This window comes from Papio anubis, chromosome 11, assembly GCF_008728515.1.
Source record: "Papio anubis isolate 15944 chromosome 11, Panubis1.0, whole genome shotgun sequence".
NCBI classification, from domain to species: Eukaryota; Metazoa; Chordata; class Mammalia; order Primates; family Cercopithecidae; genus Papio; species Papio anubis.
The window spans coordinates 35,074,007-35,090,343 of NC_044986.1; the positions used below are offsets into that span (position 1 = coordinate 35,074,007).

The following is a 16,337-nucleotide window of genomic DNA, read 5'->3' on the forward strand; positions in this document are numbered from 1 at the left end:
GCTGTTTGTTTCATTTATCTTTTGTATTTTTTGTTTGTTTCTATTTCATTTAGCTCTGCTCTGATCTTGGTTATTTCCTTTCTTCTTTTGGGTTTGGGTTTGGTTTGTTCTTGTTTCTCTAGTCCCTTGAGGTATGACTTTAGAATGTCAGTTTGTGCTCTTTCAGTCTTTTCGATGTAGACTTTTAGGGGCTATGAACTTTCCTCTTAGCACCACCTTTGCTGTATTCCAGAGGTTTTGATAGGTTGTGTCATTATTGTCGTTTAGTTTGAATAATTTTTTTATTTCTATCTTGATTTCGTTTTTGACCCAATGCTCATTCAGGAGCAGGTTATTTAATTTGCACGTATTTGCATGGTTTTGAAGGTTCCTTTTGGAGTTGATTTCCAGTTTTATTCCACTGTGGTCTGAGAGAGTACTTGATATAATGCCAGTTTTCTTGAATTTATTGAGGTTCATTTTATGGACTGTCATATGTTCTATCTTGGAGAAAGTTCCATGCAGTGTTGAATAGAATGTGTATTCTGCAGTTGTTGGATGAAATGTTCTGTATATATCTGTTAAGTCCATTTGTTCCAAGGTATAGTTTAAATCCATTGTTTCTTTGTTGACTTTCTGTCTTTTGATGTCCTGTCTAGTGCTGTCAGTGGAGTATTGAAGTCTCCCACTATTATTGTGTTGCTGTCTATCTCATTTCTTAGGTCTATTAGTAATTGTTTTATAAATTTGGGTGTTCCGGTGTTAGGTGCATATATGTTTAGGATTGCCATATTTTCCTGTTAGACAAGGCCTTTTACCATTATATAATGCCCCTCTTTGTCTCTTTTAACTGCTGTTGCCTTAAAGTTTGTTTTGTCTGATAAAAGAATAGCTACCCCTCCTTGCTTTTGGTGTCCATTTGCATGAAATGCCTTTTTCCACCCCTTTAAGTTTATGTGAGTCCTTATGGGTTAGGTGAGTCTCTTGAAGGCAGCAGATAGTTAGTTGGTTGGTGAGTTCTTATCCATTCTACAGTTCTGTATCTTTTAAGTGGAGCATTGAGGCCATTTACATTCAATGTTAGTATTGAGATGTGAGGTACCTTTGTATTCGTCATGCTACTTGTTGCCTGAGTACCTTGGTTTGTTTTTGTTTTTGCTTTTTAACTTGTATTTTTGTTTTATAGGTCCTGTGTGATTTATGCTTTAAAGAGGTTCTGTTTTAATGTGTTTCCAGGATTTGTCTCAAAGTTCAGAGCTCCTTTTAGCAGTTCTTGTAGTGGTGGTTTGGTTGTGGCGAATTCTCTTAACATTTGTTTGTCTGAAAAAGACTGTATCTTTCCATCATATAGGATGCTTAGTTTCACTGGATTCAAAATTCTTGGCTGATAATTGTTTTGTTTCAGGAGGCTGAAGATAGGGCCCCAATCCCTTCTAGCTTGTAGGGTTTCCACTGAGAAATGTGCTGTTAATCTGATAGGTTTTCCTTTATAGGTTACCTGGTGTTTCTGTCTCACAGCTCTTAAGATTCTTTCCTTCATCTGAACTTTAGATAACCCGATGACAACGTGATGATCTTTTTGCAATGAATTTCCCAGGTGATTTTTGTGCTTCTTGTATTTGGATGTCTAGGTCTCTAGCAAGGCCAGTTAAGTTTTCCTCAATTATTCCCTCAAATATGTTTTCCAAACTTTCAGATTTCTCTTCTTCCTCAGGAACACCGATTATTCTTAGGTTTCATCACTTAACATAATCCCAGACTTCTTGGAGGCTTTGTTCATATTTTCTTATTCTTTTTTCTTTGTCTTTGTTGGATTAGGTTAATTTGAAGACCTTATCTTTGAGCTCTGAATTTCTTTTTTCTACTTGTTCAATTCTATTGCTGAGACTTTCCAGAACATTTTGCACTTCTACAAGTGTGTCCAATGTTTCCTGTAGTTTTAATTGTTTTTTCTTTATGCTATCTATTTCCTTGAATATTTCTCCCTTCACTTCGTATATCGTTTTTTGGATTTCCTTGCATTGGGCTTCAGCTTTCTCTGGTGCCTCCCTGATTAGCTTAATAACTAACCTCCTGAATTTACTGAATTTACTGAGTAAATCCCTGATTTACTCTTTTTCAGGTAAATCAGAGATTTATTCTTGGTTTGGATCCATTGCTGGTGAACTAGTGTGATTTTTTGGGGGTGTTAAAGGGCCTTGTTTTGTCATATTACCAGAGTTGGTTTTCTGGTTCCTTCTCATTTGGGTAGGCTCTGTCAGAGGGAAGGAAGGTCTACAGCTAGAGGCTGTTGTTCAGAATCTTTTGTCCCATGGGGTGTTCCCTTGATATAGTACTCTCCTCCTTTTCCTATGGATGTGGCTTCCTGTGAGCTGAACTGCAGTGATTGTTGTCTGTCTTCTGAGTCTAACCACCCACCAAGTCTACCCAGTTCCAAGCTGGTACTGGGGGTTGTCTGCACAGAGTCCTGTGATGGGAACCGTCTATGGGTCTCTCAGCCATGGATACCAGCACAGTATTTAGGGTGTCTCCCAGGTCCTGCAGAAGCAGTTTGCTTGCTTCCTTCAGAGAGTCTGTGGGTCCTCTCAAGATTGCTGGTTTGTTCTTGCAGTTGATCTGGAGCTAAAATTCACGATGTGAGCCTCCGCATGCTGCTTTGTCTGTCCCAGTTGGAGCTGCAATCTAGTTCTGCCTCCCGTCCACCATAATGATCAAATCTCCTCAAAGCTATATTTAAAGAAAGTTCTCAGAGGCTAAAGGAAAGTGTTTGTCTTTCTGATCAAAAGTGCTCTCCCTAATACTGGCAAATTAATGCAGAAACTCATATTGACACATTTCTGGCCAAAGTTCATAAAATTAAGGGTAAAACATGACTTCTATAAGCATCCTAGCAAAACACAAAACTAGAAAATAAACGGGCTACCCATACATAGAACAAAAATCATGCTAGCTTCAAAATTCTCTTTAACAATGCTACAAGAAAATGACCTCATTCTACTTGAGGTCAATATTGAAATTTTTAAAAAAGAAAATGATTTCAAAATTTATTTGGAAAAACAAATGAGTATGAGGTAATGGAAATCTCAATTACATTGACTTGATCTTTACAAATTTATGATTAAATTAAATTATTGCATGCATCCTGAAAATATGTATCTTGATTATATATCAGTTTCAAGAATGCTTTAAATAAATATGCCTAAATAAGAAAAGTTTGAACAAAATAATAAAAAGTATAATGAAATAGACTTGAATCTATAGATATTAAAATATAAATGATAATAATGAAAATGCTGTGAAACTGATTAAAAATTGAGAGTTCAGTGGAAGACAATAGAAGGTCTAGACACAGAATTACATATACTATTTATCAGTATATCATGAATATCCCACATCATAAGATACACACACATACACACAAAGTCCTCATTTAATGTCATTGGTAGATTCTTAGAAACTGTGACTTTCAGTGAAATGATGTACAGCAAACCCTCAAATAATGTCATTTTGCTCAATGTCATTTCATTATAATGTTGATGAGGAAAAAAGTGGTTTTATTACACATCGTTTCACTTAAAGTCACAATTTCCAAGAACCTTTTGATGACATTAAGTGAAGACCTACTGTTACTTAGTGTGTGATAAGGATGGGCTTATGGATAGGTTATTCATTATATGATACTAAAATAATTACTAGACTACTTAAAAAATAACAAATTTAATAGTATACATCAAATCATTTTCAATGAATTAAAAGTTTAAATGTTTAAATAATATAAAAAAGAACTAGAAGAAATAGAAGTGAAGATGTATCTAATCCTTATATGAGGAAGCACTTAATTAAGAATTTAAAAAAGGAAAAAACCAAAAGAAAAATATTGATGTTTTCCTATAATTTTTTTTTAATTCTCCATGTCAAAAAACCATAAAAAGTGATAGAAGTCAAACTACAAACTTGAACAGAATATTTATGCCATATACAACTCAAGGATTTTTACTACCAAAATTAAAAGCCTATGTTATAGAGGATTCTGGGAAGATGGCAGAATAGGAAGCATCATGAATCTGTCTCTTCACTCAGACAACAATTGCACTGGCAGAATCTGTCTCATGTAACTATTTTAGAAGGACAAGGTCTATTAAAGGCTTGCAGCTTTCAAGGGAAGGCTAGGAAGGTGAATTGCAGTTAATTTTGGTCAATTTCAGCTCTTAGCTCAGTAGTGACTACCCATTCCCCACCTCTTAGCCCTATGGCAGGTAGCTGTGTATGTGTTCCTGGAGCAGTTTGCATACAGCTGGCAGGAGTCAGAGTGGTCAAAAAATACCCCATCCTCTAAATACCAGGGATCTCTACTCTCATCTCTGATTACTGCTTCTGACCAAGAGGTGCAGATAAAGAGGCAGGTAACCATTGTTGTTGCACCTCTCTCCATTGATGTAAGCCCCTCCCCCTCTGGCTGAAGTGACTGTAGGGGATTTAAAAGATTGGTGCCTTTTTGTTTTGTTTTGTTTTTTTACTCTCCTCCTTTTTTCCTCTTTTTTCTTTCAGTCATTAAATACAGAAACATTCAAAAAGCAACTGTGTGTACAGGGAAAAGTAGAAAGTACTACGCATACCCAGGAAAAGGTGCAGACTCAAAAAAGACCTGAGAAGACCTTAAGTTTGTACCTCAGGCTGATCCGTGGCACAGAAACAGCCTACAACAATTAAACACACACACTCACACTCACACACACACATCCACACACACACACACACCAAAAACAACTAAAACCCAGCAAACCCTAGGGAAGAAGAGGATATGTTTTCCAGAGTCACCACATTATTAGATTCAAATGTCCAGTTTCCAACAACAACAAAAAAATTACAAAGCATACAAATAAACAATATCTTTGAAGTATGGCTCATTCAAAGAAAAAAGTAAATAAATCCGTAGAAACCATCCTTGAAAAAGACCTGTTGGCAGATCTACTAAGCAAAGACTTTAAACCAATTCTCTTGAAGATGCTAAATGAAGATGTGGAAAAAGTCAAGAAAATGATATATAAACAAAATGGAATATCAGTAAAGAGAAAGAAAACCTATAAAGAAACAAAAAAAATTCTGGAGCTGAAAAATATAGTGACTGAAATAAAAATTTAGTAGAGTAATTCAAAGGCAGATTGGAGCAGTCAGAAGAGAGAATCAGCAAATTCAAAGGTAGGACAGTGGAAATTATCTAGTCTGAGGAACAGAAAAAAAAGATTGAAGAAAAATGAATGGGCCTAAGGGACCTGGGGGACACCAAGTAGTGGACCAATATACACACTGTGGGAGCCCCAGAAGAAGAGAAAAAGGAGCACAGAAAATAATCAATAAACAATGGCTGAAAACATCTCAAATTTGGTTTAAAAAACATGCATATAAACATCCAAGAAGCTCAGTGAATTCTAAATAAGATGAATCTAAAGAGACCCACACCAAGACACTTTAAATCAGATTTTAAAGGCCAAACCAAATCTTGAAAGCAGCATGAGTGAAGTGAATTGTCAAATATAAGTAATTCTTAGTAAGATTATCAGTAGATTTCTCATCAGAAACTTTGAAGGCCAGAAGGCAGTGAGCCAATATATGCAAAGTGCTAAAAAGAAAAACAAAACTGTCAACGAAGAATCCTATATCCATCAAAACTTTTTCTTCAAAAGCAAGGAAGAAATTAAGACATTCTCAAATAAAGAAAAGCTGAGAGATTTTGTGACGACTAGACTTGCTCTGCAAAAAAATGCTTAAGGGAGTCCTGCATGTTGCAATGAAAGTATACTACATAGTAATTCAAAGTTGTATGAAAAAATAAATATCTCAATAAATATTAATTATATGAGCCAATATACAAGCTGGCATTATTGTAACAATAGGTTTTAACTCCTTTTAAGACAATAGGTTTTAACTTTTTTTCTGCATGATTTAACAGACTAATACCTCTTTTAAAAACAATTATTAGTCTAAAAGCTAGTGTTATTATTACTAGCTTTGTAACTCCAATTTTTGTTTCTACATAATTTAAGAGAATAATGTATTTAAAAGAATTATCAGTTTATGTTTTGGGGACACACAGTGTATCAAGATGTAATTTTGTGACATCAACCATTGATATAAAAAGTAAAATAGAGGTTCCTCTTCAAAGACTTTCCTCCCCATCTACTTAGGAATAAACAGTAACTTCTCCTAAAAGCAAAATTTATTCAAAGACCTGTGCTAACATTCTTAAATATCTGCTGGCTGTAATAAAGAAATCAATGTGCTTTATGTTCTTAGCTCCCACAATTTAGCCTAAATATTTGCCCTGGCATGCTTATACTGGTCCAAGCAAGCACTAGGTCATAACCTGTTCCTCTTCCTTATTTAAAAGTGTTTTTATCTTTCTCAGCATTCCACAAGTTACTTCCTCCTTCCTTTGTTCTCCTCTACCTTTGCCTCTTTTAAAAAATTCTAAGTTGCTAGCCAAACCAGACAAATGCAGAATGTGAGGTCCCGTTCCAGCCAATGGAAACCAGACACAGCAGTAGGGTGGATGCTTCAGGTTATAAATGACCCTGTCTCCTTTGTTCGGTGTACTCTTGTGGCAAAACTGCCGGCAAGTGTGCCCTTTCTGCAGGAAATAAAAATGGCCTTACTAAAAAAAATTAAATTTATGTTCAAGTGCTATTTCTTTACAGTACCGGAGAACAAGCATTTCAGACAATTGAGAAGGGTGAGGACAGAGCTGTAAAGGAGCAGAGTTTTTCTATGTTGTTAAAGTTAAGCTGGTATAAATGCAAATTAGAGTGTTATAATTAGGATGTTAAATGTAATACCAAAGTAACCACAAAGAAAATAGTTATAGAGTATGCACAAAAGGTAATGAGAAAAGAATTTAAACATTTCACTAAAAAAATCACTAAACACAAAAGAAGACAGTGATATCGGAAATGAGGGACAAAAAAGCTATAACATATAGAAAACAGCAAAATGACAGATGTCCCTCCTTATCAGTAGTTACTTTAAATGTAAATTGATTAAACTCTCCAGTCAAAGGACAGAGGTTGCCAGAAAGGATTTTAAAAGTAAAACAGGATCCAACTGTATGCTGTCTATACAGAGATTCACTTTAGACCCAAAAACACAAAAAGATTGAAAGGATGGAAAAATATATTCCATAAAAATAGTAACCAAATGAGAGCAGAGGCAGCTTTACTAATATCAGACAAAATAGATTTTAAATTTTCAAAGATTATAAGAGACAAAGAAGGACATTATATATTAATACAAGGTTCAATACAGCAATAATATATAACAATTATGTTTACACACCTAATTACAGATCACAAAAATATGAAGTGAAAGTTGCCAGAACTGAAAGAGAAACAGACACTTCTGCAATAACAGTTGAAGACTTCAATATCCCATCCTCAATAATGATAAGAAAAACAAGACAGAAGTAAGGAAATAGAGGAGTTAAACAACACAATAAACCAACTAGATCTAACACACACACCAAACACTTTACCCAGCAACAATAGCATACACATTTTTTCTCATTGCATATGGGACATTTTGCAGGATAAGTCCATGTGTTAGGCTGCAAATTAAGTTCAAATTTGGTATACAAATGCAATGGAATATTATTCAGCCTTACAAAAGAAGAAAATTGACATATGCTACAACATGGATGAACCTTGAGGACATTATGCTAAGGGAAATAAGCCAGTCACAAAAAGACAAATACTATGAGTTAATTTATATGAGGTACTTAGAATAGTCAGAGAGGCAGAAAGTGGAATGATGGTTGCCAGAGGCTGGGGGAGGAGTGATGAAGAGTTAATGTTTAATGGGTACAGAGTTTCAGTTTTACAAGATGACAAGTTATAGAGATGGACAGTGGTGATGGTTATACAACATTATGAATTTACGTAATACCACTGAACTGTACACTTAAAAATGGTTGAGATGATAAATTTTATGTTATGCGGATCTCACCACAGTAAAAAAAAAATCTGGGAAAGAATGTTGGTCATTAGGAATTAACCTTATCAACTTCTTTTATATATCTACCCCAAACCTCTTTAGAGTTTTACCCAGGTATCCTCGTCTCCTTTTTTAGAGGATGGCATGGCATTTAGCTATCTCCTACTGAAAAGCAGACAGGTTTCAAGTTAATAAATCTAAAGTTTGCCACTCAGTTATGGTGGGGATTATATTATATAAGTTTATTTTTTATCTCTACATAATTATTGAGAATTAAACATAATAAACAATATCTCTTTTTTTCTAAATGTGAGTGGCTTGCTGTTACAAACGTGTCTCACATTAAGTGAAAATCGTTGTAACACAAAGATAATGGCTATACCCAAATGCAAGTTTGAGAGCAAGCCTGTTTAGATTTTTCAAATTACTTAAATAAAAACAGGGGTGTTTGTGATAAGACATTGGAATGAAGGATAAGAAAAATGGGAACGAACTGTAGTGAATCGAAATTGGAGAAACGGAATTGTTTTGTGTTTTTGCTTTTCTTGACTTCTAAATGCTTTGTGAGTGTAAAAATCAGAAACTAAATTTTGGCAACCTCTATATAAAAGCTAAGGATCCCTTCCAGATTCTGTATCCACTCTCTAGGTTGAATTCTTTGTTTTTCAGCTGCCTTGTGTCTTTATGTAATATGACTTTGTACTTCACAGCATGAAGGAAAGTGTTATACAGCCATTGGAGGCAAATAGATCCCTATTTGCTTTCAGGGTCTACCATTCACTAGTTTTGTGACCTGAGATATACCTTGAAACGTCCGCATGTCTGTAAAATGAGAATAATAATCCCTATTATTATTTCAGAGGATTATATCTTACTATTACTGAGAAAATAGTAAGCTAATCATAGCTAACTTACAGTTTTTTACTTTTATTATTTAAAAGAAAGTACATTGCAAGTCAGTAAGAAAAAGGTGGAAATCCCCTTGGAGTGTGATAACCACTTCATAAAGTAATCATCAAAAACACAGAAATTGTAACCAAATTTGAGCATATTAAACCCGTAACACTTTTTCCATCTATATAATTGATAATGACTATTTGCCTTTTTTAATATTAGGAGACCATATTTAACAGCCATCCTAAGGCCACTTAAAATTAAAGTAAATCGTTGTGCGTGGCTTAGAGCACACTACTCAGGGCAGATTTGGAGCCATTCTAGTAGCAAAGGGGCTTGGAGACGTCGTTCTGATTTACGCAGTTCGTCAGATGTTTTTAAGCAGCTGATACTATAAATGACCACACAAGACAAAAAAAAAAAAAAAAAAAAAAAAAGATTATCAGAAGGCTTCTGCCTGAAAAGATGAATGCTAATAAAACACGATTGATGTCTTTAAGGCATTGAAGAGTATGCACTGAATAGTATATTCACTGAATTCAGGAATTTGAGTGGGGTAGGGGGGTCCTAAATGTTATTAGGAAGCCCTATTTTATACACTGAGTTATAAACACTGAAGTCATTACCTCACAATAGTTGATAAGAACTTGCACAACAGAAATGTAAATTTTATATTTATATCAGATGCAAACACAAAATATGATGATAGCAAATACAACAGAAATTAAGGTGGGCTTTTGTAAGCTCATATAAATGTGTGCCACAGATTGAATATTTTTAAATCCATTACACATGGTTCATAGAATGGTTAAAGCATCACATTCTTTTTAGTTTAGAATGACACTTTCTATTGTCAAATTGTTGAGGATAACCAAGAATTAGCACCATGGTTGCAAACATTTTTCTGTTTGCCTTTCGGACTCTGGAATCAAGGACTCTGGTCTCCTACGTGGAGAAGCTTCACCTCAGTCCCACTGCACTAGTAGTCTTCAGCGACAATATTTGGAGGATGACAGTTTGGATGATCATGTTAGTAACAATTCTAAGGAATGGAAATAGTCTATTCCATAATTAAACAGAAATCATAAACCACTATAAAAGTAAAGTCATAGAAAAAGAAAGTTGAAAATGTAAAGTCTCAAATGGTTTTATTTCATAATATATGAAAATCCTTGATTCATTTGTTCATATGCTGCTGTAGGTCAACTCCACTTACACATCCCAGTTTAGTTGAAAGGCCACTTTAGACAGTGTCCACTTCATTATCAACCCAGGTTCGTGTTTCATGGGGCTGACCATGCTTGTAGGCTTCGGGCTGCGTTGGTCATGACTCACTTTACTCCCGGTAGGAAGTGATTTCTGGCCCGTGTGTGTGTGTGTCATGTTTACTCAGAACACCTGAGCATGTGGTCTCTCCCTGACCCTCTCCCTCTCTATTCTCCTCAGGACTACTGGCTGTCTCTCCTCTACAAGCGCCTGATTGGCCCCAAAGTCTTGGCTGTGCATGTGGCTGGGCTCCAGCGGAAGCCACGGCCTGGCCGAGTGATCCGGGACAAACTGAGGATTTATGCTCACTGCACAAACCACCACAAGTAAGTCCTCAGAGAGACGGCACAGAAAGGCCACCCGAGGGGCTCCCACCCCGTTCCATTTGGGACCCCTTCAAGACTCATGTCCATTCACTAATCTTATCGAAAACTTTTTGCCGCTGGAATCACCATACCTGCTCTTTGCAGGTTTCAAATAATTTCTGGTAAATAGCTTTTACTCCAAGTAAATGCTCCCTTCTCATACTTAGAGGATTAATCATAAAAGGTTCCTAAAATTCTTGCCATTTGTTCATTTACTTATTCATCCAACACATTTTTATTGGGCATTTTCTCTGTGCCAGTTGATGTAATGCCCATGAGGCTTTTTTGTGTGCCTAAGCTTCAGCCAAGTCAAGAGGTGTAAAATCTTTTCCTATGATCCACCAGCAAAGCTTAAGAAAATAAATCTCCCTTTTTAAGATGCATGCTGGAGAGATATGCCACTAGAAACCTAGCCCTAGACCAATGCATCTCAAGCTGGGTGTCCCCAGAACTAATGGAGTGCCCAGAGGTGGTCATGCCAGCTTTAGAGCCATTTCCAGTGTTTTGAAAATCTTTTCAGCTATTTTAAAAATTAAGAGGCTAAGTGAAATCTGGGCTTCCTTTTCTGAGGGCTCTGGACTTATAACAACCGAATGTGGTAGTGTGGGGTTATCCTTCTCTTTTTGATCTGAAGCACTGGTTGTCATTACAGTTGTCTTTAAAACAAACAGGAAAATTAATTATCAATAAATAAAGTTTGGCAGACAAAAAAATTTAACACATTAAGACCATAAGGGAAAACTTTAAATTGGAGAGAGGGGGGTGCCTAAAGCAAAATCCATCTGGCCAAATATGACTTTCTTACATCACTTCCTGTTTAAGGCAGAGTAGGCTGCCCTGGAAAAGAGAATTATTTCTCTTTCTCTTAATGCAAAGAAAACGTGGTGGTGGGATAACGGGGCAGGGAATGGTAAGCAAGTACCTCCAGCCAGACCTTCATTCCAGCCCAGGCCTATCGGGAGCTGATCAAGGGGAGTAGCTAGTACAAAGAGCTTGGAGTGGTCAGGTTACAACAGATGCTCCTTCTCCTTCCTTGATGAGAGAGGAGCCAAGCCAATTAATTTATCATGATAAGACTTTTCAAAGAATCACTCTGAGCAGAGCAGGGACAGGGGCCAGTTGTCTTGTCAGTAGATACAAGTGCCTATTGTAAATGAGGGGAGGCTGGCTTGGGCAGAGGCCAGAGGCTTTCAACATGCCTTTTGCTCAACAGGAAGCTCAATCCAATACCTGACAGAGAGTGACTGCTTTATGGCCTTGGCCTGGAGTTATCTGATCATCACACAAGGAAACATTGTATTCCTTGTCTCTGCCCTGGCCCTGAGGTAACCACCCAAAAGGTGGACCCCCAGACTCAAGATAGAAAAATTACTCTTGGCACCTTATATCCCTGTTGGAAAGCATATCAGTCTGTGGCCTTTATACTACTAGTCTGAGGACTCGGGGAAAAAATTATCTGCAGCCATGGGCTTAGCAGGGTTTGCGTCTCTTCGTAGAAGCTTCCTCACATAATCTCATTCGAGTGTTCATCCTCATTCTTTAACATTCTCATGGGAAGTTGTTATTAATATTCTGAGTGTACTGTGAACTCAGGGCCAGTGTCTCATTCATTTTGTATTCTTGGTGTCTAATGTAGTGACTGGCATGAAGATCCCAGGAAAGGTTTGCAAATGAATGAATGAATGCAGAAATTGGGCATCAAGATGTTACCGTTGATTTAGAGTTAGAGCTTTCTTCCCCTTTGATATTACCACATCAGCCAAAAGGAAATGGTATGATGGGGATTCTACCATTCCCTAGTATGAGACCTCAAACAAGTTACTGAAATCTTCTGCATTCAAGACTCTGTCTACACCACCAGCTCTCCTCCAATTTCTATGCAGTCACTTCAGAATCTCTCTAGAGAAACGGTGTCACTGTGCTTCTATCAGTACAACCTCTCTCACTCCCCGTTAAAGAGACAGAAAGAAAAGACTTTCATAATCCATTCTACATATGACCCTAATGATAATAATTGGGGTGAAGGTGTTTTTGTTCCTATTAGATTCCTAAAGAAAACCCACAGTGAATGCACGGAGCTAGCTGAGGTTTCAGGGCTCCTCTGTGTCAGTGTCCAGCTAGGGTAGCTCAAAGGTAGAAGAAGTATCTATTCACCTCTCTGAGAAATCATGTGCCATTAAGGAAGCACTGCTGAGTCATTTATCTGTGGCCAATAGGCCAAAATCACAGAATTATCCCAGAGTGGGCATGGTAGATTCACACTATTCAACCTTGACGAATACTCTGAAAATATTTGCCCCGCGTCAAAACAGGGATTGGAAGAGAAGGTATAAACTTATGAGTAGAATCATCCAGAGAAAGCGTCTATTAAAACAACAACCCCTGCACTCCAGTGTGTATTGAATACTTGCTGTGTGACAAGCATCTTTCCAGATATTTGCACTTATTTTATTGAATTTCAGAGGCTCTACGGTATCACACCTACATGCAAATAGCAGCATTAATAATGCAAAGAATGCTACATTTGGAAAGAGCCCTTAGAAATCATACGGCCCAGTGCCTCTTCAACACAGGAATCCGTTTCACATCTCCCTGACAGTCACGCAACCCCTACGTGGACACTGCCTGTCACAGCAGCCCCTTGCATTGTGGGTCATTTCTGACCTTGTAGAGCGCTGTCTCTTATGATTGATTTAGGAGAAAAAGTTAGACCCTTATACCACCACCAGCAGGTGCTTTTCTGTTTTCTGTTCTGGAATTAACAAATTAGGACACTGATAGAATGGCAGTTCTCACCCTCGATCTTCTTGCTCAGAGAACAATCAAGTTTTGACAAGGAAGCCTCTTTTTATGAGCCATTCTGCTGAGACAATGTATGTTTCTGGGGTGGAGATGAGGTCCTTCGCCAAGTTCAGAACCAATTGGAACCTGGTGGATGTTGAAGCAAAATTAAGCCTTTTGGGGTTCAAGTTCGTTTATTATTGGCAAAACATGACTTCCTGTTTTTCAGAAGAAGTTTTTTTAAAGACTCATAAAAATGGTTCCTGAGGCTTCTTGGACATCAAATGGCTCTTACAAAACAATATTTTGATGAGTTAAGTGTAAATGAATCAGAAACATGTGGATTAAATTTCCCTTAAAATACACAGGGGCTTTGAAATTAAGGGAAAAAATGTTTGGCAAAACATGGCCTGGCTTTTACCGAACCCAAAACCTTTGAATTAGATTTGGAGACAATGGATCAACCCAGTTTCAAGCACATTGACTTTCAGTGGGAATGACCGTGGACTGCAAAGCATCATCCTCCCTTCCCTTTCCCAGCCTCCCAGCTTCACTGGAGACATTTCTAGAACATGACTGTTTTCTATCTGGAAGTCAAGATGCACCTCCCCATTTGACATTCCCCACCTCTTACATTAGGATATTCCAATTCCAGCCTCCCTTCCCTGACTCACTTCCCCCTCCTCCCATGGCAACACAGAGAAATGTCAGGCAGGAAAAGAACAGCCAGAAAAAATGAACTCCAGATACATGGATTCTCTGCTGGTAAAAAAAAAAAAAAAAATCTTACCCATGAGTGAGACATGGGGCAAGATAGATGATCCTCTCAGACAACTTCTCTCCTGAAAGGAACATTCACTAAGATAACCAAAAGCCACCTGGACTTGACAACATCAGAAGGCCAGCAAATGCTTGCAGGCCAAGCCTTCAGACACCATTTTCTCCAAGATTATTTTTCTATGGTCAGAGAATATATGTTTTTCAGGAATTTGGATTCGCAACACACTACTTTCAGGTTGGTGCTGCACTCCCCAGCCAAGAATGTGTCTTTGCAGCAAAAAGGCCTCGCTTAATGTCCTTGCCCATAAGCCAAGCAGGGAGAGGGATGGCTGAGGCAGTCTTTAATGCCAACACCTACCTGAGAAGGTGCTGTGAGTTCTGAGAGCCTCTATATGTAGGTCTCTGGGCTGTACTGGTTTGTCTTCCCCAGGGGAACTATGTAAGTAAATCAGACCACTGCCAAACAGCTTGAAAAAGACAGCTTTCCCTGCAGCAGTGCTGTGATTTCAGGTCTCCCTCCCACCCACCACTTCCCCACATCCCACCTTCTCTTCTGCAGTCTCTAAGGGCTCATTCTGCCCCAGCTCTGCAGAGGAGAAACTCATAAATGCAAGCACGTGGCTCTCTCCTCCTCCATTGCTGGCCTTTGAGAGTGTTGTTTGATGGTAGCTAGCAAAAGAGTTTACTGCAGTCTGGCAAAATTGATACCCATCCACATGTATTTTGCTCCCACTCTGAAGCCTAGAGGTCCTGCAATTAATGGTGTCTTCCTCAGTTTTACAGATAGCTAAGCTAAGCTGAAATCCCACCAATGGGAAAGAGTCGATGTTCTTTAATGATGGTCAACACTGATTCAGGCTGCCAGCATCCTTCTTCAGAGTTCTGGGGACACAAGTATGCTTAAATCAACTGGCATTCTCTTCTGACCTAACTCATTTAGCTACAAAAGCTAGTTCACATGTTGCAGGGGATTAAGAAGGACTGGAGGAGGAGGAACCGGATGGAAGAGTCGTTTTAATAATTTATCACAGCACAAATGCAGGCATCCAAAAGCCTTGAACACAATAATGTACCCTCCTGCAGATGCAAGAACAATCCTCTGACACACAGCCAGCAGGATATACTTCGGTAGCTCTTCTCATAATCTTAATGAATTGTTCTAAGCAAGTGGTTCCCAAACCCAATTCATCTGCCAAATATCCCAGAAAGATTTTTTTAAGTAGAGATTCCCAGTCCCTAATCCCAAATAGATTGAATCAAAATCTCCAGGGAAGAGCCCTGGAAACTGTGCTTCTAAACAAAAACAAAAACAAAAATAAAAGACTCCATGTCACCATACCCACCTGTCCTTGGTCATTCAACTCTTAATTAGCACCTTTAGAAGCAGAGGTGAGTGACCCAGGATGAGGGGTGTTATTTCTACAAGGAATGATGCTTTCCTCTGGGCAAAGTTGACTTAGAGTTTCTCTGAACTCCTCCTTTGAAGGTGGGGCTGGGTCATTTTTTTGTTTCCTCTCATTAACTTATCCAGATGGGGCCCTAAGGGACCCCTTAGAAACAAAGTATTTTTTCCCACAGAGAGAAGGAAATCATTATAGTTTTCCTAATACATGCTGAAGGGCTTATGCATGTAGGCATATAGTTCTCTCAGACTTCTGAACGTCTTATGCTCATTTAAAAGAATTCCAAAATGGTGAATAGTTTTATAATCTTGAGGTAGGTAAAACAGCAAAAGAAGAAATCAGAAAGATAAATTTGACTACATAAAAGTTTTTTAACTTTTATATATTAAAATACAATGTAAATAAACTGAAATGGTTAAAGAAAACTGAGGGAAATTTTGCAGACAAAAGACTGCTCTTTAATAAATAAATTGTTTTTATAAATCAGCAGAAAAATAGGCAAAGGTGTCCGGGCACAGTGTCTAATGCCTGTAATCCCAGCATCTTGGGAGGCCGAGGCAGGCGATCACTTGAGGTCAGGAGTTCGAGACCAGCCTGGCCAACATGGTGAAACCCTGTCTCTACTAAAAATACAAAAATCAGCTGGGCATGGTGGCGCATGCCTGTAATCTCACCTACCAGGGAGTCTGAGGCAGAATTGCCTGAACCCGGGAGGCGGAGGTTGCAGTGAGCCAAGATCATACCGCTGCACTCCAGCCTAGGTGACAAAGAAAAGAAAGAAAGAGAGAAAGAGAGAGAGAGAGAGAAGGAAGGAAGGAAGGAAAGAAGGAAGGAAGGAAGGAAGGAAGGAAGGAAGGAAGGAAGGAAGGAAGGGAGGGAGGGAGGG

The 16,337-nt window shown here is 38.1% G+C and overlaps 1 protein-coding gene across 1 annotated transcript in view; it reads left to right on the top strand.

The window, feature by feature from the left end:
- The window catches only part of HPSE2 (heparanase 2 (inactive)), a 777,655-nt gene that overhangs the window by 731,949 nt on the left and 29,369 nt on the right, over nucleotides 1–16,337 (top strand). The window contains exon 10 of the mRNA XM_017944184.3: nucleotides 10,303–10,448. Coding sequence (XP_017799673.1) covers nucleotides 10,303–10,448 — 146 coding nt within the window. The remainder of the gene's footprint in view (nucleotides 1–10,302; nucleotides 10,449–16,337) is intronic.